Source organism: Diabrotica virgifera, chromosome 3 (genome assembly GCF_917563875.1).
Source record: "Diabrotica virgifera virgifera chromosome 3, PGI_DIABVI_V3a".
In the NCBI taxonomy this organism is placed as follows: domain Eukaryota; kingdom Metazoa; phylum Arthropoda; class Insecta; order Coleoptera; family Chrysomelidae; genus Diabrotica; species Diabrotica virgifera.
This window is the reverse complement of record NC_065445.1, coordinates 241,407,945-241,425,007: the sequence shown is the minus strand read 5'-3', so window position 1 is coordinate 241,425,007 and position 17,063 is coordinate 241,407,945. Positions and strand designations below refer to the sequence as shown.

Genomic DNA, 17,063 nt, shown 5'->3' with positions numbered 1-17,063 from the left:
CAGATTTTCAGTGACACTAACATTTAATTCATTTTAATCATTTACAATAGTTTTTACCTGATCAGATTTCTCGTAATCTAATTGTCCAGTTCGTTGAAACCGCTCTAATAGTAAATTTTGAAAAGTTTCTCATTTTGGTTGTAATCTATCATGAATTGCCGATGATAAATTCATATTGCTAGTAGCACATTTTGCACAATTCTGCGAAGCTCTTAGAGCAGCTGAAGATAGAGACCAATGGAGAAACATTGTTAGGAATATTGGAAGAAATCACGATCCTCAGTAATGGGGGAACGACAGGAGAGAGAGAGAGAGAGAGAGAGAGAGAGAGAGAGAGAGAGAGAGAGAGAGAGAGAGAGAGAGAGAGTAACACTTTTTAATTTGTTATACTCTCCTAGAACAAAGAACATCTGAATCAGTTCCTCGTTAGAAAAATTCATATTAGTAATGGTAGCAAAGCAACTGAAACTGCAAAAATAGTAGAATATTTAAGCAAAGCAAATGTTTAAGAATTTAGTGTCAAAGTTATAGCCAACAAGATAGAATATTGTATGTTTTTATTAATATTTAACCGTCCAACAATCTTAACTACGTAGGTATTTTGATATATAAACCAGTATTAATAAATTAAGGGTCAATCGAGGTTTTTTTTCTTTGGAGTTGTATGACTACGGGCCTTTCAAAGCTCATTCGCCGATTCACCAATTTTGCTCATTTATTTTACAATATACTTTCCTATACCTATCTACCTAACATTTCCTATCCTGCTTATCCTACATAATTAATCGAGATTAATAAGGGTTTATTTTCGAAAAAATTATATATGATTAAATATTTTCACGGCCGCCTAATAAAATTTCACGTAATTTTTGTTGCAATTAATGTTTGGCTTAAAGAACTACGAATAACTTACAAACTAAAGCAGTTAGGTATAGGGAATGTTTAAGAAATAAAAAAGTACTATAAAATATCATTTCATTAACATACAAAAATACAGGGTGTTCCATTTAAGAATACTCAGAAAATACTCATTCCGAGTTTCGACCAACCCTGTATACTAAAATTAAACATTTGGCTATAATATTAATTTTTAATAATAATAGATCATACTAAAAATTATTTGAACATAAATGGAGTTTTTGATATCAAATCAGTACAATTCTACAGGGTGTGAAGTTTGCTACAAAATTTATAAAAAACCGTAATTATCTTTTAAAATACCCTGTATAATATTACAAAACCACATATTTTAAGAAAGAAGACATTGAGCAGAATCCAAAAATTTAAAAATATACAGGGTATCCTATTTAAAAAAAACCAAGTTACAATCAACTTCCGGTACAACCGGAAGTAGAAAAGAGACCAAAATATTTTCATTAAATAGCCATACATCAAGACCCTTGTATTCCAATTTTCATGATTCTCTTACCTTTAGTTCTCGAGATATTTTTAATAGGCCCTTTATCTGCCTCACCCTGTATAATATGTACTATTATATACTAAGGATTTACAGTTTTCACTTCACAGCTTTCACATTCCTGCACTCCACCCTTCTCTCCAGTTCTTTTCTGTTTCGCCAGTCCCCTTCCTGTAGATTTCTCCTCTCCATTGCTTCGTTCACTTCATCTCTGAAGGATATTCGGGGCCTGTCTCTCTTCCTTTCGTCCTATCGGGCTCCACTCTGTTATTCTATCTATCCAACGATTGTGGTCTGTTCTTCTGACATGTCCGTGCCAGGTTGATCTCTTCTGTTCGATGTAGTCTATTATATCTGAGTTCAGTTTCATTCTTCCCTTAATCTCTATGTTATTTATTTTATCCCTCCTTGTTACTCTGCAGCTTCTCCTTAGAAATTTCATCTCTGTTGCTCTTATTTAGTTGACATAATTTTCTTCTTGTCCTTCTTCCTCTACAGCACAAAACAGAGAAGAACGAAGAACTCATGCGGAGGCTTTTGTCCAGTAGTGGATGCAAACACGCTGAAGAAGAAGAAGAAGTATTATAATAAAACTAAAACCAAGGATTTACGTTAAATTTTATTGATAATATAATTCTTTATTATAATAAACACCTTTAACCTTGAGCATATGGAGATCTCTTGTTGGTTTTAAGATAGTAGGAACCAGAGGCACTGAAACAAAAAATGTAACTTTTAAAGTTAATTATAAATAATTTAGAAATAATCTTCTATACTAAACCTCATAACTAAGCCTATTTTGCGATGGGCCACATATTCAAATCGAGAGACGTACACCGGAAAACAAAACTTTGGCTTTATAAGACAATAATCAGGTCTATAGTAAGTTATATGTGTGAAACATGGGTTGTTTTGTGACACAGAAATCTGCCAATGCATTAGATGTGTTTATACGAAATATTACGTAAGGTAATGGACCCACTAAGTTATAATAACAACTGGCGAATAAGGTATAATAAAGAAATAGACGAACAATGTAGCGAACCAACATTACCACTGTGTTCGGTCTCCTTATAGTTTAGTTAATTTTAGTTTTTTCGATTTTATTTTACTATGTAAATTCATATCAGACCATTCCTAGCGAACCAACATTACCACTGTTCCGTCTCCTTATAGTATAGTTAATTTTAGTGTTTTCGATTTTATTTTACGATGTAAATTTATATTAGACCGTTCTTAAAGTTCTTGGAGTAAATTATTTTCCAGAAATCTCTTAGATCTCTTAGAAAGATTAAAATACATTAATTCTTGCCCATATTTCTGGGTAAAATTTATCATAATCCTCTTTAGAAAGTAGGTATTTGGAAAGTTATGCGAGTGAAGCAATATTGTCAGCTTCTGAGAAGGACAGTGATGACGATTAGTTTTCCAAAGTAAAATTTTGTATGACATATATAGACATTTTTTGTTTTCCCCACTACCAGGGGATTTCTGATCGAGAGCCGTTTTGTAATTTTAGTAGTATTCAGTAGCGAGCGAAAATTACATTTGTAAACACGTATAGCAATCAATAAAGAGTTCTATCGAAAAGTGTCGTCGTATATTATTTTAATTTGCTAAAGTACTATTTTATAGCAACGTATACTCACGGTAAACTAATCGTGGGTTAAACAACCACAATACATTAAACTGCAGAGATTACGGTGCGCAGGACACATGGTCCACATGCATGCGAATAGAATCTCCAGAAAATTGCTAAATGCAAGATTGTAAGGAAAAATACCTGTTGGAAGACCAAAAAAGAGATGTGAGGACGAAGTAGATGAGGATACCAAAAACTTCCTGAAACCCGTTTATAGAAAAGAACATCAGTAAATTGAAATGATTGGAGAAGTTTGCTGAAGGAGGCCCAAGCCCGGTTTGAGCTGTAGCACCATTAGATGGATGGAAACCATAACTAATTGATTGCAAAAGAGCTGGTTCTGCGTATAGCTAATTCATTAGTAAATATTAGCCCATATAACACGCAGGTAAATAGTAATGCATATACTTACTCTTTATCAATTTGGAACATTCCCATGCTGGTTTTTGGTCCGTCACATCTATCCTTTTCGTAGTCTGAATAACTGTCGCATCGTTGCCCAACGAAAGCTTTGCTAGTGAGCGATTCAGCGTATAGTTCGTATGCCCGAGAATGAGCACAGCTTCCTGTTAGGTCAATTCCACAACCTGGCTGGGATTTTCCTCCATTAGGATAGAAATCAGAATCTCCACATGGGGCATAATATCCCAGCAGCCCTCCATTAGTGTGGATAATTTGTACATTTACTGCATCGTCTTCGTCTATTCGGTTGTCTTTGTTGTTGTCTTTGAAGAGAGGACCAGCTGGATCTAAACCTGAAAAATTAGTATATTTTTCAAATTTTGTTTTAGTTACTAAGTTTTGCCTTTTGTTTAATACAGGGCTTGAAAATAACCTTGGTAACTTTTGATCTATATCTTGACTCTGTTAGTCCGCTGTTAATAGTATCTTGAATAATAAATTACAATAACTCATTGCATCGTTATCTATTTCATTAATTAAAAATCCTCTAACAAGCTACAAACACATTTAGATCGATTGGCTCCAAAAATGGAAAATCAAAGTAAACCACGAAAAATCGGCTCACATAACATTTACGAACAGACATGTAAATTGTCCACATGTTACAATAAACCACCAAGTTATCCCAGTGAAGACCGAAGTCAAATATTTAGGTATTCACCTTGATCAGAAACTAACATAAAACTAAAAAACAAAAACTCCAAATAAAAACCAGACAAATGAATTGGCTCCTTGGTAGAAGATCACAATTATCCATAGAAAACCTATATGGACTTACGGGATTAAACTATGGGGATGTACGAAACCATCAAACGCCAAAATTCTGCAGACATACCAATAAAAAACTTTAAGAATCATTGCAAATGCAATATTTCAAACCAAGCAATACATTAGGGCTTAAAAATGCCATTCATAAAATACGTAATAGGACTGCATGCGACCAAATATAGAAAAATAAGTAGCAATCATAACAACGAGCTGATTTCCACGCTTTCCAATCGTCCATTACCAGTTCGGAGACTCAAGAGACAGTGGCCAGAAGGCTTGTGTTAGTGATATTTGTGTTAGTGAATACAGTGGTGAATAAGGTGAACCGGCAATGGCCGGCAACACCTACAAAACATTACATAATTTATCAGTTTTACTTAATACTCCTTCCTTTGTACAGAGTAGATTGTAAATTTGCAAGTTTTCAAATAAAAAAAAATTAATTAAAAATGTGTCTTAGTCCTCTTTGTTTTCTTGTTATACAAAGAATATCATCCGCATATTCATTGGTATGTGTTATGGTACGTTCAATTATTGTTGTGAATATTACTCTCTCTTAGTAAATAATAGTAAAATACTAATAGTATAAAATAAAGGAAATTTAGTTTTCATCAAGATTCTACTAGAGTAGCTCCTTTTAGCCTTCCTCCAGAATACACCATCATCATCATCATCGTCAATTGCGTCACAATTCTTCGAGGGTCTTCCACGTTTACTATTGCCTGCCATGCTTGCTGATTCTGTGCCATTATTTATTTACATTACCATTGTTTGACTCATATTTTCTCCAGATACTCTCTGACTGTATCTTTCCGCCTTTTTCTAGACCATTCTACAGACCTTCTCACCTATTAAGGACTAATTCAAAAAACATTGTTGATAAGATGATTGTCATTATTGCGTATCAAATTTGCAGTCGATCTTCAATATGTGTCTTGGTCTTAACATATCTGACTAGATTTTCCTATCCGATTTATATACTTTTCCTAGTACATATGTATTTTCTCTACTACTGCAGTCACTGAAGGTGGATATGAGCCATTACCTCTGATTTCGTTGAACCTCCATAGATTTGGATGAAAATTGATGAGCGGATAGAGGATACCTCAAGAAACAAAATTAACAATAACAACTTGCGGTTTTAGCCTGGGGTATATGTCACCCCTTGTCGGGGGTGAAAATTAATTTATTAAAAATAACCCCATAATTCGATAGAGGGACTAACTCTAAGCAAAATTTGATATATAAAGTTATTGAAATCAATCATAACTTTTTTAGTTATTAAAGATTAAAGATTTTAATTTTTCCTGAGAAAAATGCATGTTTTTAACCGATTTTACATAAATAATTCAAAACCTATAAGTTTTTACAAAAAAGTTATTATTACCAAAATTGAAGATAACAAAAAAAGAATAAATTCATTACTAGAAAAACCTTTTGGTGTTAACTGGAAGTGTGTTATAGGTAATTGAATGTATATTTCTTTCGGCGACTACCCAAATCTAAGTATTTAAGCTTAAATAACGGGAAAATGATGTATTTTATAACATAAACTTATTAAACATTTGTCAAAGTATTTAAAAATATCTATAAGATGAGCCCACGAACAAACTGTTAAATTTAATCTTTTAAACCCCTTACTTTTTTAAAAATAAAAGGTTAAATTGCCCCGGTTACATGGTTCTCGCAGGCAAAATTTAAGCTTAAAACGTTTCTATCTCGGTTATTTTGTACCCTACACAAATAGTAGAAAATGTAAAATATTTGGTACAGAAAAAACTAAAATTTGGTTATATATCATTTTTTTCGTGTATTGAGTATTTTTGGAGTTATTATTAAAAGAAAATGAAAATTAGGATAATCTGAAAAATTCAGATTTTTTAAAATTATATTTTTTTTAAATATGCATTCTAAACCGATCAAAATTGTTGAAAGCATTAATTATGCTAATATAAAGAAACTCTTGTAAGGATTTCTATAAATTTTAATTTTTGTGGAAATGGCGATGTTTTATTTTTCACTTTTTCCAAAAAAAAAATCCAAAGGGTTCTCTTATTTTCATCCTAACTTGCTTGATTTTGACGCTTTTAACTTTCTATGGAGCTCATTTGATAGGTATTCCGAAGTACGTTGATAAGTGTTTAGTAGGTATATTTTATAACATGCATCGTTTTCCCGTTATTTAAGTTTGAATATTTAGATTTGCATACTCGTCGAAAAAAATATACCTTCAATTACCCATAACTCATTTTGACTTAACATTAGTGTAATTCTTTAAACGAAAATGTATTCAGTTTTATATTTTATTTAATTTTGGTAATAATAACTTTTTTGTAAATCTTATAGTTTTTGAGTTATACGTGAAAAACAGCTTTAAAAAATGCATTTTTTTACGAACAAAAAAAATCTTTGATCTTTAATTACTCAAAAAGTACTGATTTATATTAATAACTTTATATAACAAATTTTTCTTATAATTTGTCCCTCTATGGATTTATGGTATTATTTTCAATCAAATAATTTTCACCCACGAGAAGGGGTGGCATCCACCCCCAGGGTAAAAGCGCAAGTTGGCATCATGTCACCTTTGTTCCTTGAGGTATCCTCTAACTACTCACCAATTTCAACGAAATTCAACGAAATTGGAGGTGAAAACCTTCAGTGACTGCACTATACTTTCACAGAATCAAGACGAGAAAGATACATTTTTAAAAATACATAGTTCTAAAAACATATTGGATTTAAAATCAAAAGCGGAACACTCTTGCATATTTTCTTGATCTAAATTTTATAAAACGTTAATCCAATATGATACGATGATATGAGTACAATCCAAAATTTATGGTATATAGACCAGAAATGTCGATAGTGGTCATATTGTAGCGTGATTAGTGTAATTACTTCTAATTACAATAAAACTAGCGGTTCGTAATTTATATACGACTTTATTTTTTATTTATACAAGTTTACTTTACAAACTTTAGCTTAAGACTAACTCTATTTACAAATATGTCCTATTTATATATGCGATACAGATATTCCAGAAATATCTATATATCTCCAGCTATGTCCATGTGACTCGACCGCTTGGACGTCATCGGCGCTGCATCGGCGTATCTCGAAACATCGATAGTGTTCTGTCTGTGCGGAGACGGGAGCTGGTATACGAGGGTAGGTCAATAATTATTTTGTTACACTGCTCCCCTCTTAAGATCTGAGCGTCCCGATCAGCAACCCTAGATGGCCCAGGATGGCGGAATCTACAGGATTCTCCAGCTCTGCATACACCCCTAGAAAAGAAGTAACAGTCTACTGTCTTTGAAGGGTATGACATCTTCGGGTTCATGCAACACACAGTAATCCGTACGCCAGTTTCTCTGAAGATCACTTCCAGCATGCTTCTCACAATCTTCCAATCCAGATTTTCTACTGCATGGCCAATTTTTGGTAAAGCCAAATCTTTGATGTCATAATTACAGACCATTTTCTTCAAATTAGTTAGAGCACGCCATATGTTCTCGTAGCTTGGCGTGTCCGTATAAGACTTCCTGGTCACTATATACAGCAAAGATCGAGGACCATCTTCCAATCGCAATACTCTTCCAATTTTAGGTTGTTGATTCCTTAACTCGTCCAGGCGGCCGAACTTTCTATTGAATACGGACGAGATTCCTTTAGTCATCTCGAGGTCTTGTGCAACACAGTGGGCTAGAGAGACGTTTTCTGGAACACCAAACAGATCTTGCTGAACTTCTGTGGTCACGCCGAATCTAGCACTCTTTCTTTCTGCGTAATTTGACATAAATTCCTTAAAACTTGGCTGTGGTGCATCTTTCATCTCCTGTTGGAGGACTCGGGCTGCCTCTGTTTCATTTGAGCCAGCATATGGTGCAAGACGATTTATGTGAATAACTTTTGGTTTACCGTTTGGTAACTTCTTAATTCTGTATATTACGTCATTTATTTTCTTCTTAACTTCATACGGACCTTCCCATTGTCTTTGCAGTTTAGGACACAGGCCTCGACGACGTTGTGGATTATAAAGCCAGACAAGATCACCTACTTCGAAGCTTTCATTCTTGCAGCGAGAATCATATTGATCTTTCATTCTGTCACTGGCTATCTGGATGTGTTGTCGGGCAAGTTCATGAATGTTGTTCATTCGTAACTTCAGGCGGTCTACGTATTCTTCGCCTGCAACATATTCCTCGGAAGGTCTGCAGCCAAACTCTAGGTCGCAGGGCAAACGAACTTCACGTCCCAACATCAGGCAGGTTGGTGTTTGACCTGTAGTTTCATTCACGGCCGAGCGGTAGGCCATCAGGAATAAATGAATGTGTTGGTCCCAATCTCGCTGATGTTCAGATACAACTTTGGACAAGTGTTTACCCATCGTTCGGTTCATCCTCTCGACCATTCCATCTGATTGAGGATGCAGGGGTGTTGTTCTGGTCTTATTGGCACCTATCAATTTACAAACGTTTTGGAAAAGAGCTGACTCAAAGTTTCGCCCTTGATCGGAGTGGATCTCCAAGGGAACACCAAATCGGCTGAAGAATTCTTTAACAAGTACCTCTGCAACGGTAGCAGCTTCTTGATTCGGTAATGCATAGGCCTCGGTCCATTTCGTAAAATAGTCCATGGCTACCAGAATGTATTTATTTCCAGCATCGGTTTCTGGAAATGGACCTGCAATGTCGATTGCTACTCTTTCCATAGGACTTCCAACATTGTACTGTCTCATGGGTGCTCTCTTTTTACCAACTGGACCATTACCGGATGCACACAGTTCACATTTCCGGCACCATCTTCTTACATCATCTTTACAGTTCACCCAATAGAACCGTTCTCGAACCTTTTGCAGAGTCTTCGTAATACCAAAGTGTCCACCTGATGTACCGTCATGCAACTGACGCAATACTTCTGACACTTTACTTTTAGGTACAATCAACTGAAGCTTAGATTCTGTACCATCATCGTTCTCAAAGGTTCTGTACAGAAGATCATCTTTTAGTATCAGGCAATTCCATTGGCTCCAGTAGGCCTTGACTTCCGGACTACATGCACTAATGTTTTGCCAACTAGGTCTCTCACCTCGACGCATCCAATCCAATACTCTTTTTATACATGGATCGTCTTCTTGGGCTTCTTGTAACTGTTGTGGCTGCCATTGCTCATTAACGACGGTGGTTCGTCTCACGGGGCAAAATCGTTCCTCTAATTTGGCACAGTGATTACAATTTGCACTGCATGGTCGTCTCGAAAGGGCATCAGCATTTGAATGAACTCTTCCGGCCCTGTGTTCTATCTCATAATCATATTCTTGAAGTCGTTCTAACCATCTTGCTATCTGGCCCTCTGGATTACGGAATTGTATGAGCCATTTTAGAGCAGCGTGATCTGTTCGAAGAAGGAACTTTCTGCCGTACAAGTATTTATGGAAATGTTCGCAAGCCTTCACTACACCCAGCAGTTCTCTTCTGGTAACGCAATAGTTTCTTTCTGGTTTCGACAGGACTTTGCTGAAATAAGCGATGACTTTTTCCTGTCCATCCTGGATTTGTGAGAGAACAGCTCCTATGGCACTGTTGCTAGCATCGGTATCCAAAACAAATTTTCCTGCCTGTCCCGGGTAGCTTAATATCGGTGCACTGATTAGAGCCCTTTGTAGTTGTTCGAAAGCTTTTTGACACTCCTCACTCCATGTATATTCTTTGCCCTCCTCCGTCAACTTTGTTAGGGGCTTGGAGATATTGGCAAATCCTTTGACAAATCGTCGGTAATATGTACATAGGCCAAGGAAACTTCTAATTTCATGTTTATCTTTTGGTACTGGCCAATCTTTAATTGCATCAATCTTTTTAGGATCAGCTGTTACACCATTACTCGATACAATATGTCCTAAGTACTTAACTTCTCGTCGAAACATGTGACATTTCTTCGGACTTAACTTCAAGTTCGCTGCCCTCAATCGTTGAAAGACGTCTATTAGATTCTTGGCATGTTCATCAAAGGACCTTCCAACCACAATTACATCATCCAAGTAAACCAGGCATGTTTTCCATGTTAGACCTCTTAAAACTGCCTCCATTAATCTTTCAAATGTGGCAGGGGCATTACATAAACCAAACGGCATAGCCGTAAACTGCCAAAGCCCTGATCCTATCGAAAATGCGGTTTTCTCCCGATCGGCTGGCTCCATGTCTACTTGCCAATATCCACTTTTTAAATCGAGTGTGGAAAAGCAACGAGAACCGGAGAGAGTATCCAATGTATCGTCTATTCTGGGCAAAGGATAACTATCTTTTTTTGTTACCGCATTGAGCTGGCGGTAGTCGATACAAAAACGCGTTGAACCATCTTTCTTCTTTACCAGAACTACTGGTGATGTCCATGGACTGTTCGATGGTTCAATTACCCCTTGTTTGTCCATATCCTTGATAATCTCTTCGGCTTCATCTCTTTTCGCAAATGGAAGTCGTCTAGGCCGTTGTCTGATTGGCTGAGCGTCTCCGGTATTTATTTTATGCGTTACTATGCTTGTTTTTCCCTTATCCTTCGTGTCAATAGCAAAAACATCTTGATACTTTATCAGCATAGATGTCACTTTTTCCGTTCGTTCATGATCAAGATCTTGGCATCTTTCAATGATCATCTCAACAAGCTCCTTTGGATACTTCGCCTTCGATGATTTCTCATTGGTATTCACAGAGCAAATTGAAGCCACGGGAACACACTGCCCGATCAAAGCTCCTCTACTTAACTTGATAGCAGTTTCCCTTAAATTCATAACTCTTACAGGGATCACATCTCGAACTTTTACCAAAGTTTTCGCCGTTAGGAACTCGACATTATCCACATCTTCGACCATCCTTAAACTTCCCTCTCGGCAGTGTCCATCAAGCATGGTCATCAGAATTTTCTCACTATTACCGGGTATGGTTACGTCGCATGTAGTAAGTAAGCGGATGACATCTTCTTTGTCGTCGTGAAAGGGCAACTCTTCACCATTGATCTTGAGAACTCCATTTTGAACATCCAATATTGCCCCCACTTTCCTTAGTACGTCCATCCCCAATATGAATTCGTCGGAGATCTCGGCAATTAATACTTGATGTTCAACTGTGGTCTGGCCAATGGATACTGACATATTAGCCTCGCCATATGTATTAATTAGCTCACCAGTCGCTGTTCTAAGCTTTACTGTTGCAGGTGATAATTTATTATGGTCTCGTACTACATCTGGACGTGCGATAGTTCTCGTTGCACCTGTATCCACCAAAAATGATCTACATCTATTACTGATACGACCTTCGATGTATAAGTTGTGGATTCCACCGGAGGACGTAAGGTTGACAGTTACTATGGGGGCTCTAGTTCTCGAGGTCGGCAGTTGCCCCTTGGTGTCGACCCGCTCTAGTTTTCCGACGGCTGTACGATCTTCTTACAATTACGACGAATGTGGCCTACGTCTCCACAATTCCAACATCTAGGCTCGCGTCTCTTTGGCATCTGATTACTTAATACTCTCCGTATCATTTCCTCCAGACGTTCATCGTTGTGTTCGTCACTTTCTTCAATGGTTCTTACTCTATGGCCTCGTGAAGTTTGACTAGCCGTTTCGTGTTCCAATGCAATAGCAAGTGCTTCATCTAAAACTTTCGGTCTTGCTAGTCGTAAAGCTTTCTGTAGTTCATTATCTTTCAGCCCATTGACGAAGGTATCTACTGCAATTTCTTCTAAAACGCTGTCTGGCACCTCTGGATAAGCCAACCGCACCACACGAGCCACATCTGCTTCAAATTCTTGCAGATTCTCACTTGCTTGTTGACTTCTACTTCGCAGTTGTGCTTTGTATACTTGTTGTAGATGGGCATCTCCATAGCGTTTTTCTAGACGAGTGAACAAGGTCTGGTAACAATTTTCTTGACCCTTAGGAATTGATCTTAATATATCTGCAGCATCACCTCGCAAAGCAGCAGTCAAGGAAACAGCCTTTTCCTGTTCGGTCCAATGATTGGCGGTCGCAATAGCTTCAAATTGTCTAAGATATATGGACCAAGAGGACTTTCCATCGAATGGTGGTAATTTGAATCTCATATTATGCGACGTTTCGTCTCTCGGTAGTTCATCTTTCACTACCGGATCTAACGCTGCTGCATTAACTGATGGTTGTACTTTTGTATCGGTTATCATGCTCTCTAGTTGTTTGATCTTTTCTTCTACGGTCTCTACACTTTTCTGCATCTTATCGAATGTTCTAGAAACTTCTTCAAATTTCTCGTCATTCTGTCTACAAACGTCTTTAATTACTTGAGAAACACTTTCAAATTTCTCGTCGCTTTTTCTAGAAGTTTCATCGATCTTTTGAGAAACACTTTCAAATTTCTCGTTGTTCTGTCTACTAACTTCTTCAAGTTTCTCGTCGCTTCTTCTAGAAGTTTCATCGATCTTTTGAGAAACACTTTCAAATTTCTCGTTGTTCTGTCTGCTAACTTCTTCAAGTTTCTCGTCGCTTCTTCTACTAACTTCTTCAAGTTTCTCGTCGCTTCTTCTAGAAGTTTCATCGATCGTTTCAGAAACAGTTTTTAATTTCGATAAGATTACTTGTTCTGCTGACTGGAAGTGGAACGTCTTTGGGTCTTCTCCGTTCTTCGTGAGGACATCCTCGAGTCGTGCTTGTAGGACTATCTTGAGCCCACTGCTGTCCAGATCCCGTTCCTCGAGCTGTTCACGGAGCTGTTTTACTGTAAGTTCTTGTAGCAACATCTTTGGTCGGCACACACGTACTTTCCAAAATGTCTTTTAACAGTCTTTCCGAATACCGAACAATCAACGCACTTTAACTATTCCCGACGAATAAAGTCCAAAAGTCTTTTAAAGTCTCTCTGTAATTCACTTATTTATATCGCACTAAGTTAACCGAACACCGACACCAACTGTAGCGTGATTAGTGTAATTACTTCTAATTACAATAAAACTAGCGGTTCGTAATTTATATACGACTTTATTTTTTATTTATACAAGTTTACTTTACAAACTTTAGCTTAAGACTAACTCTATTTACAAATATGTCCTATTTATATATGCGATACAGATATTCCAGAAATATCTATATATCTCCAGCTATGTCCATGTGACTCGACCGCTTGGACGTCATCGGCGCTGCATCGGCGTATCTCGAAACATCGATAGTGTTCTGTCTGTGCGGAGACGGGAGCTGGTATACGAGGGTAGGTCAATAATTATTTTGTTACAATATTGATATTCGGTTATTGTTTGGTGATTTTTATTTCGACGTTCTTTTTCTTTTTTTTATCTGCGCAAATTTCAGTGCAATAGATAAGAATATTTTGGATAGTTTAAGACTACATTTAAGTATCATTGAAATAAACTATTAATAATATATAGTTAATAGTTATAACTCTAATGCGTCTGTAACTATATAAATGTAATGAATTACCTAGTTCACTTCTAAAACAATTCTAACTTTTCAATTCTAACTGTTCAAAAGAAAAAAAACATTGTTCTGAGATATTTCGATAATTTAGAATTTATCGTTAAAGTATATTCGAATAATGTCTAAAAAATAATGGGACCTTACCAACAATTCTATCAACCTGGCCATTCAGAGCAGCTCCAGCATTTCCACAGACATGAGCTCCAAGGGAATGACCAACAAATTTCAACTTATCAAGTCGTAAACTGTATTTTTGATTCAGGGATCTAGCGAAATCTGCTACATACTCTCCAACCTGTTTCACTGAACCCTGGAAAAGACATTTACACATTTAGTTGTCGATATTAATTAAAATTATATTGTGTGGAATATGTTTGTTGAATACTAAATAATAATAATATCATATGGCATTTTTGCCGGGGAGATCCTTTCGGACAGGTTCCTGCGCCATTTACATCTTTATCCCTGTTTCAATTAACTACTTAGTGTCGATGTACTCACTAGACCAGGGTGACCGACGCACATAGGGGTATTTGAACGATTTAGGCGGCCAAAATTATTTTTATAGTGTATTGTATTTTAAAAAATTTTACTAAGACAAACGAATAAATTTTATAAGAAAAAAATTTTTTTTAACAAAAAATACTTTATTTTAATACTTTTGTTATGTTTAAATCAAAATATTAACAATATTCCTAATCCGATAAAACTTACTCTCGTAGAATAGATGTTATGATTGCTGTTAATAACATAGTAATCAAACACTTATGGGGACGCATTTGTTAAGCAGCTGATGCAAATATACTGAAGAAGAAGAATCACTCAGAATCACTAGTATCACTCTCACGATCATCTAAAGGCACATTTTCTCCTTCGCTCCCAGAAGGGTATCCAGCTGGGTTGGGATCGGTAGGTAGCAGCATTTGCAATGTTTCAGATAAGAAACTACTTTTATTTCTTTTCTTTATTTGCCTCCTACATTTCATCAAAGGGTCAAAACTCAAAAGTAGGGATATTTTCCGATTAAAAATATCCCTGTTGCAGATTTCTCTTGAAAATTTCCGTGCGAAATCTTGGCGATAAGACCGGAAGGAGCTGCCCAATTGGCAACAATGCATTTTTTATAATTATTGCACCATGCATAAATATTTTGTGCCATGTGGGCATCATGGGGTGCCATCGTGCCATGGATACAAATCTATATATAAACTAGCAGTTTCTTTTGCGTATTTATCGTATTTATCATGGTCAATTTTGTGGCCGCTTGAAATAATCTCCAAAATCACTTTTAATCTATATATTAATTCGAAATTAATACCTGTAATTTCTGAAGCATTGGGGATTCTCAAAAAATCTTCGGCTTGTATTTCCATCATTTGCATTTGCATTGCCGAAATTCGCCTTTGGCATGTCCACAAGCAATCCAGTTTCTTTACGGAATCTCTCCTGGATTTCTTGTTTCCTTTCTTTTTCCAATTGCTATTCAGCTTCTGTTTTTCTTGCCCTATATTTTTTCACTGGCAATTTGTACGCCAAATGCAGAATACTTTGAAATACTCTTATTCTGGCATGTAATACAGAGAGTCCGAATTGAATTGCCCCATCAACAACACAATTTGCTCCAAGTTATTGAAGTCTTTTGAAGTAGCACCGCAAATATAACATCAGCTTGTCGATGTAGTTCCTATGGCAGCATTGCAGACCTTTCCGTCCACCATTGTCATTATGAATTTATATTTGACTCTAAATTGTTGGCCACATATGTCAAAATCGGTTGCAACAAGCGAGTTAATAGAATGATTGACATAATCAATTTCTTCTTGAGTGGTATCACTAGTCTCTTTGACAAACCTAAACCTTATTGGTCGACAAAACCTAGGAGAAGAGGGTGTGGGGTTTTCCCTTACAGTTTTTTCATTTTTTTTTGTCCACATACTAATTTCAAAAGAACAAAGCTGCTTTGAAATATATTGAAATCACTGTCCTCATCACTATCAAACTTTTGTTTGTACTGCGATTGCTGGGATCCATCACAGCCCCATTTGCAGATTAATTTTAGAGTTTCGCGTTCTTTCTCTTTTAAGGATAGTAAAACCTCTTCCAGGTACTCCGATAATCGTCTGACGGTAAGGTCGATCAAAGGCTGCAATTTAGCTTCCGCACTAGTGCTAGTTACAGTGCAAGCTTCAGGTGGCGGATAGCATTTCTTTTTTCTTTCTTTTTGTAGAAGACTGTAACACGGAAAGAAGTTTTTATTCGTGCTTCTTATTACATTATATTGTGAGCGTGTTAGGTCTGCGTCTATGAACATTTGGCTGGCTTCCTGGATACTCAAAGGATTAATTTTATCTCTCAAAGACTTTGTGCGATTGTATGCTTTTTATATTTTGATGCGCGAGTTGGCGAACTTATAATTCCTTTGAGTACATTGTAAGCGTCTCTCTTTCCTGTTTCTTGAAACTTGACCTGAGCAGCATGCACTAGAGTATCTTCGTCAAAGTTGGAGCGAATATCTTGTGTTCTCCTTCGTTTACTTCTTTCACTGAGATCTCCAAAAGTTTTATGAGGTCGTCCTGGCCGATTTGCCGTACTATCGGTAACAGGAATCGCAAAGGTCCCCTCGAACCAAGAATCGTTGTATTTAAGAAATACATCTTCTCCATTATGGGCTTTCGTCCATCGTTTCTTTATTTCTGACTTGAAATGTCCAAAATTGCTTTTCAATATTCCGATTTGGTCATTAGTGTAGTCTTCATTAGACAAAAGTTGATTTTTAAACAATTTAGGTTTTCTTCTAAATTAGGTAAATTTTCATTTTTCATGCGGTCGAACAAGTATTTCCTGGTTACAATCTTCATCCCAGATGTACCCCCTGAACCTAAAACAAATAAATATTTCGCTTAAACCAAAAACCATTATCTTATAATTTTCAAAGTACAAAATTTTTAATTATCCGGGATTATCCGTGGCAAATGCTTTGACTTTCTAATAGCTATAACATAGAATTATACATAGTAACAAAAATAATTGCCCGATCTATTCCGATAGAAATGAAAATCTACTACACAAGTAATTTTTTTGAGAAAATTTGGATCAAAAACAACCTATTTTCAGCGCGATAAAAGTGAGTTAATAAACCAATAAATCAAATAGATTTCAATACATATTATAAGCTACGAACCTCTTGTTTGAGGATCCATGATTTTTTTCTACACAAACAAAATTAATAGAGTAAAATATCACTTTGTAAATAACGTTTATAGGAGCGCCGAGAACCGATGCACGTGCACGAGGTGACAAGACCTAATTCCGAC

General features: G+C 36.4%; 1 protein-coding gene across 1 annotated transcript in view; it reads right to left on the bottom strand.

Annotated features, from left to right (window-relative positions):
• Window positions 1–2,018: 2,018 nt before the first annotated feature.
• LOC114325848 (endothelial lipase) overlaps window positions 2,019–17,063 on the bottom strand; it is a 33,142-nt gene continuing 18,097 nt past the window's right edge. The window contains exons 3-5 of the mRNA XM_028273981.1: window positions 13,894–14,059; window positions 3,472–3,814; window positions 2,019–2,131 (exon numbers count right to left, since the gene is read on the bottom strand). Of these exons, the coding sequence (XP_028129782.1) occupies window positions 2,074–2,131; window positions 3,472–3,814; window positions 13,894–14,059 (567 nt within the window). The 3' untranslated portion in view covers window positions 2,019–2,073. The remainder of the gene's footprint in view (window positions 2,132–3,471; window positions 3,815–13,893; window positions 14,060–17,063) is intronic.